This window comes from Crocodylus porosus, unplaced genomic scaffold (assembly GCF_001723895.1).
Source record: "Crocodylus porosus isolate Cpor-Errol unplaced genomic scaffold, CroPor_comp1, whole genome shotgun sequence".
Classification (NCBI taxonomy): domain Eukaryota; kingdom Metazoa; phylum Chordata; order Crocodylia; family Crocodylidae; genus Crocodylus; species Crocodylus porosus.
Window position 1 is genome coordinate 149,856,444 of NW_017728906.1, and position 6,839 is coordinate 149,863,282.

Genomic DNA, 6,839 nt, shown 5'->3' on the forward strand with positions numbered 1-6,839 from the left:
TGAAGGATAGGCCTCATGTCCACAGAGGTTTTTTTTTTGTTTTTTTTTAAAACATTGCTTTTCATAAGCTACATGTGTAATAGTAAATCTGTCCATTGGTTGAAGAACAGTGGCACAAAATCTTTCAGTCTGTTCAGACTACATCTGAGGTAATGCAGTAATACTGAGCATCTCATCCAGAAGTGTTTTCATATTCTAGTTCAGTATGGAAAGATCAAGCAGCAGGGCTAATTAGTTGATGTTTGTGAGGTACTCAGAAAAGGAAAAGCATTATCTCTGCTAAATGTTACAAGTCTTCTGAGTGTAAACAGGTTTATAATGTAGATCATGACCTCTCAGGAATGGTGGTTGCAGTGTTGTAAGGATACTAAAAATACTCCATTTCCTGGCTTCTGGGAATTTGGAGTAACTAGGAAATACTCATTTAGAATGAGTAAGTCCACAATATTTTGATCCCTGAGCCAGGTAAGATATTAAGATGCCTAAAAATGAAGATAAGTGTCTAATGGGATTTGCTAATGTGTCTAAATGAGTTACAAATAAAACTCTCATTGAAAGTTACAGGAGTTAAACAAGCAGGTTGCTTAGTCACTTTTGTAAATTTCCTTAGGTTTCTTTAAGAGTCTGAGTACTTCTATAAATCTGGTCTCATTTCTGATTTTAATTTTAAGAATTTTACTTCCACACAATATATGACATTTTGACAACATAGTTTTACTTAAAAGCTATACTTTTGACTCCTGCATTTGCATTTTTTCAACCAAGATTAGATGGATGTTTGTCTTTTATGGGCTTAGTGCTACCTTTATGTATTTACAGTTTTTTGCACTCTTCTTTTTTTGTGTATAGCAGACGCATGTATTACTGAAGTTAAATTAGCCTCCTGTAAATTTTATAACCAAAATTGGGGCATAAGCCTTTAATTGAATTGCTAAAATTCAGTTTCGTACTTTTTGTATTCTAACTTGGAGCATACAGGGAAGGGGAACCCAATTAAAGAACGATGGGGTTTTTTTTTTAAATACCGATTGGGGAGAAAAACCCTTCTCATTCTCCCAATATAATTGTTTTAGGTAGCTGCATTAAAAGCAATGGCCAGCCGAGGAGGTCCCAAGTACAACCTTTCACAGCAGCCTTGGGCGCAACCAGGTATTCGCTTTGTTTTATGTTTTTCACATTAGTTTTGAGACATTTGCAGGGTAATAAATGGAGTAAAAAAAGGCAATGCAAGTTCATTTTCCACGTATTTTATAGAATGTATTTTAAGATGATCTTTCTTTTATATAAAACAGAAAAACCAAGACCCTTCCTACTTATTATTTCTGATATCATAAAAGCAATATAAATTTTAGCCATTGTGCTATTTTCAGTAGATAAGCTTAGATGTCATCCTTTTCTGTAGCTTGTAGATCAGGGCTTTTGGTACTTGAAAAGCTTCATAATATGAGTTCAATTTGTGTAGTAGATAAATTAATTCAGCACTTAAAGCTGTGACTGCTGAAATGTATTTATGAGACGCAACCATTGACTAAAAAGTGTCCTGAATAATTCTTTTTTTAAAATTCAGGTTTAGTTTTCTGTATGAAGGAATTGAGTTAGTCTTTGAGAGTTACTGTTCATGTTTTGTAAGCATTTTACATTTTTAACTCTTGTGACTACCCAAAAAAGTAAGCCAATTCCATATTCTCTCATTGGAAGAGAACATGTCATAAAATGCTTCATTGTGCATGAGTAGTTCAGGCCTCACAGTGTTACAGAAGGCCCTAGAAAGTTGCATGTCTGAGTGACATTGGCATGTCTGTATTCAGTTTCAGAGATTTGAACCTTTGTTGCATCAAGATCTTAAAATGCAAAACCATTAAGTTCATTCATAATTAATTTCTGCTCCAGAGCAGGTTGGGCAGTTTCAAGGGCTAACTTGAGCTTTTGGTTAATCTCTGGCTCATTTGGGAATATTTTATAATATTTGTTCTGTGAGAACTCTGTACCTAAGTGGAGATGTAGGGATAGTTTGTTCCTAAGTGAACTTGTTTCTCTTCATTAAACTATGAAGTAGAAGGTGGTATGATGGGCAGTGCAAGTAAGCCTGGGTTGTAGCAAGGTGTGAGAACTTGTTTTTCAAGGCTGGAGAGTGTGTGCTATGGAAGAAAGTGAAGTTCATACTTCAGTGGAGTATTCCCTAATCTCAAAGCAGCATCTTTTACTGGACCCACCAAATACAATCTTGGCTGTTTTGTTATGCCCTGATATATACCACAGTGTCGGTGATTTGGGAGGCAGGAGTAAACAAAGAGCAATATTTAAAAGCTAGAGTGAATAAATAATTAAAGCATATGAACCTTACCTGTTCAAGTTTTCAAAATTCTGTAATATTTCCTCCAATACTTTCATCATGATTCTGTTGCAAACAGTGTTAAAATTATCTAGCAATATAGTAACCATGCTCCATTCAGCACAGCATTCTTGTGTAGTAGGCTACATAGCCATCTCAGATACACAAGTTATGTCTAATGCAGTCTGTCAGTCTTTATCAACAGCTTGAGGAAAGGAAAATTGCAATATGCTGCAATATTTTTCTTAGGCTCAGCTTTCCAGTTAGATAAGGATCCATCTAAAACAAGTCCTACTTAGGTTTTTTGCCAATGGAAAGTGATGCCTAGACAGTGTGGAGTGCTGAGGGAAGGGCATGGGGTCCTGGTCTGCATGAAGTAGAGAGAATGATTTGGGCATATATTTGAATCCAGAGAACCAAATTTTTGCCTAATAATAATTTACTTTACTTCCAGCAAAGGTCACTGATTTAGTGTCTTCCACTTACAAGATCATAAAAACAAAGCTGCCGTCAACGTTACGAAGCATGTCATTATACTTGTCCAATAAAGACACTGAATTCATTTTGTTTAAGCCGGTTAGGGTGAGTATTATTAGAATACACGTCAGCATGCTTTCCATAGATTTCACAGCTTTAATGCAATAGATTAAAGGCTGTAAGAGTGTATTTTCTAAGCTTGTTAACTTATTTCTGGCATCTGTAGCAGTAAATTGATATAGCTGTTTCTGTAGAAGTTAATTGATACAGATGTTTAAGTTTCTCAATTTCATTATCTTTCTCTTCAACTTTCACAAGAGTTTTCTGAATTTGTGCTAAGCTGGTCCACCACACATTTCTGTATTCTATGTTAGTAACTTGGGCAGTAATCATGGGAAAGATTTAATGCATATATGTAAAGCCAATGCAGTATGACAAATTGTAGCGTGGCTCTGCTTTGAAAAGTAGCTGTATAAAAGTGGCACCTAGCTCCATAGAGGTGAACACTGTGTTTTTCAGACAGTGAAAGGAGAAGACGGATATACTGCTTATTCTTTTTATCCATTCAGTCTGCAGATTGTTTACTATGCTAAACAGGAGAAAGTGCCACATTTACTCTGTCTTTATTTGAATATAAGATAACACGTCAATAATGAAATTCTAAATATGAAATATTTATTCAATTTAGGGCTGTCAAATAATTAAAATATTTGATCGCGATTAGTTGCGCGATTAAAAAAAATTAGTTGCAATTAATCATGATTTTAATCACATAGCTAAAAACCCAAAATTATGTGCAGCAAAACTCCAAGTTATGCAAAATTATGCAGATACTTTGTATGGTTAGGGGTTTGTGGGGGGAGTGGAATTTGTGAAGGTGTGAAGGGCTATGTGTGGGGGAGGGTTGGAGCCTGGGAAGTGGGGGTTCCTACATATCTTGGCAGGACATGGGGTACTTTGGATCAGGAGAGAGGGGCAGCAGCAGGGCTGGGGAGGCTGTGGCTTGGTAGTAAGGGGCAGACACAGACAGGTAGACAGACACACACACTGCCCAGCAGATAAGTGTGTGGGGTGGAGGAAAGGGCTGGGGGGGCAGTTGGGGCTCCCACAGTGTGGGAGGGAGTGGAGCAGAGGCATGGGTAGGGGCTGAGGTGAATGGGACCCAGGGGTCGGGCTGGGTTTGGGGATGGAGCTGTGGGTAGCTCATTTGGGGGGGGTAAAGGCGGGCTACTACTATGGATGTGCATGCCCCTGAAGAAAACATGGAGGGTACATGCCCCCCAGATTTGTGTGTGGGGCAGAGGTGGGATGCAACTGTGCACTAGGCTCTGTGCCCCACTACCACTGCCCCAGGAGCTGCACAACACCATGCCGTTTCCTGCCACCAGGCAGGCAGGGGACACAGCACAGCCTGCACGTGGCTCTGGGGCAAAGGAAGTGTGGTGCAGAGCCCCAGCTAACTGCCGCAACCTGCCTCCACCCTGTGCACAGATCCCCATGCCCCTTATGCTTCCCCCAATGTGTGTGCAGTGGTGGGAGCCACCCATGGCTCCATCCCACAACCTGCCCTGGCCTCGGGGCCCGATGTACCACAGCCCCTGCCTCTGCCTCACTCCCTCCCTCACTGTGGGGACCTCGATCTGCCCCTCTTATGCCCCTTTCCTCCCCCATGCCGCTTTCCCTTTACTTACTTGCCTGCTTGGTGTTGCTCCACATGCCACTGGGCGGCATTCTTGGCTACCTGTTGGCTATGACTGTGTGCCTGTCTGTGTGTGCGCTGCCCCCCCCCCCCCCCCCCCCGCTGCAGCTGCCTTGAGACTGTGTCTGGGCTGCCCTGTGGTCCTCTGCACTACCACCACTGCCCTAGGGGTGGCCCAGAGGCAGCGCTGACAGCAGCGGAGCAGAGCCTGGGCATGGGCTCCAAAACCACATGCGCAATTAACATGTTAAAAAAATTAATGCAAACAATGATTAATACAGCAATTGCATGTGTAAACAGTCCTGATAAATTTGTTATAATTTTTTAGGTATAGAATCTAATTATTGGAGGTTTGCCTTGAATTTGTCTCCCTTCTGCTGCTACAGTAGAGAAAATAAATCTTGGGGGGGTAAGGTGGCCCTTTATTCTTACCACAGGGGTAAGGTGGCCCCTTATTCTCTGCCCCCTCCAGCTTCTTCCCTCTGAACCACTTTCCCATCCCCGCTACAGTCAGACGCTGTTCTCCCTTAGCACTGGAAGTGAGGGGCAAATTTGAAAACACTGACTTTGAAATAAGCTTGCCTGTAGTAATTTGCATATAGGCAAATTACTATGGGTAACCATAGACTTAGTTCATCCAGAATTGATGCATTTTACCTTTTTACCATTTTCATAGTTTCATAGTAGCTAGGGTCAGGAGGGACCTGAACAGATCATCTAGCCTGACCCCCTGACACAGGCAGGAATGAATGCTGGGTTCACAAGACCCCAGACAGGTGATCATCCAACCTCCTCTTGAATTTGCCCAAGATAGGGGCGAGGACCACTTCCCTGGGAAGTTGGTTCCAGATATTGGCCACCCTAACTGTAAAATAATGCCTTCTTATGTCTATTCAAAAATAATAAAAAGTCCTTTTTCAAATATATAGGGAGGATGAAGAAAGCACCAGGAAATACGGGGCCCCTGCAAGATTCTCTGGGCAATCTGTTGGTTGCGCCAGAGGAGAAAGCAGACCTCTTTAACCAATTCTTCACCTCCGTTTTCTTGGGCAGGGACTGGGACTTCCCCACCGTGATGCAAGACGGACTTGAGGGGAACACCTCCAGACCTCAGACTGGGGAGGACTGGGTTAGAGAGCTTCTGGAGGGGCTGGACGTGTTCAAATCAGCGGGTCCAGATGCTCTCCACCCCATGGTGTTGAGGGAGCTAGCAGGGGTTATTGCTGGGCCCTTAGCACGGCTTTACGAGTGCTCGTGGTTCTCGGGTCAGGTGCCAGATGATTGGAAGATAGCCAACGTGGTCCCCATCTTTAAAAAAGGGAGGAGGAAGGACCCAGGCAACTATAGGCCCGTCAGTCTTACCTCAATCCTAGGGAAACTCTTTGAGAAGATCGTCATGGAGCACATCTGTGATGGGCCAGCATCAGGGATGATGCTCAAGGGCAACCAGCACGGTTTCATTAGGGGCAGGTCATGTCAGACCAACCGGATTGCCTTTTATGATCAGGTCACGAAAGCCTTGGATGCAGGTGTTGCTGTGGATGTAGTCTTTCTGGACTTCAGCTAGGCCTTTGACACCCTCTCCCACCCCATCCTCATTAAAAAACTAGGTGACTGTGGCATTAATGCCTACACGGTCAGATGGATTGCAGATTGGCTCAAGGGTCTTACTCACAGGGTGGTGGTGGACGGGTCATATTCGACCTGTGGAGAAGTGGGCAGCAGAGTCCCCCAGGGCTCGGTCCTTGGGTCCGCGCTGTTCAATCTCTTTATCAGCGATTTGGACGGCGGGGTGAAAAGCAACCTGTTTAAATTTGCTGATGATACCAACATTTCGGGTGAGGTGAGAACGCTAGTAGGGAGGGAAAGACTGCAGCAAGACCTGGATAGGTTACAGGGGTGGGCTACAAAAACAGGATGCGTTTCAATACTGACAAGTGCAGGGTGCTATACTTGGGCAGTAGTAACCAGCAGCACACTTAAAAGATGGGAAACTCCCTTCTTGAGAGCACGGAGGCAGAAAGGGATCTTATTGACTCCAAGATGAACATGGGCTGACAATGCGAGGTCACGGTTGGCAGGGCTAACCGGACCTTGCTGTGCATCTCAAGTAGGGCCAAGGAGGTGATCCTCCCCCTCTAGTGACACTGGTCAGGGCACAGCTGGAATACTGCGTCCAGTTCTGTGCGCCCCACTTCAGGAGGGATGTGGACAACATTGAGAGGGTCCAGAGGAGGGCCACCCACATGATCCAGGGACAACAGGGCAGACCCTACAATGAGAGACTGTGGGACCTGAACCTATTCAGCCTTCACAAGAGAAGGCTGAGGG

The 6,839-nt window shown here is 43.7% G+C and overlaps 1 protein-coding gene across 2 annotated transcripts in view; it reads left to right on the top strand.

Moving 5' to 3' along the window:
* Nucleotides 1-6,839, top strand: part of COG3 (component of oligomeric golgi complex 3) — a 56,535-nt gene that overhangs the window by 40,848 nt on the left and 8,848 nt on the right. For both annotated transcript variants that reach the window (XM_019529901.1, XM_019529900.1), the window contains exons 20-21: nt 1,074-1,149; nt 2,787-2,914. In XM_019529901.1, coding sequence (XP_019385446.1) covers nt 1,074-1,149; nt 2,787-2,914 — 204 coding nt within the window. The remainder of the gene's footprint in view (nt 1-1,073; nt 1,150-2,786; nt 2,915-6,839) is intronic.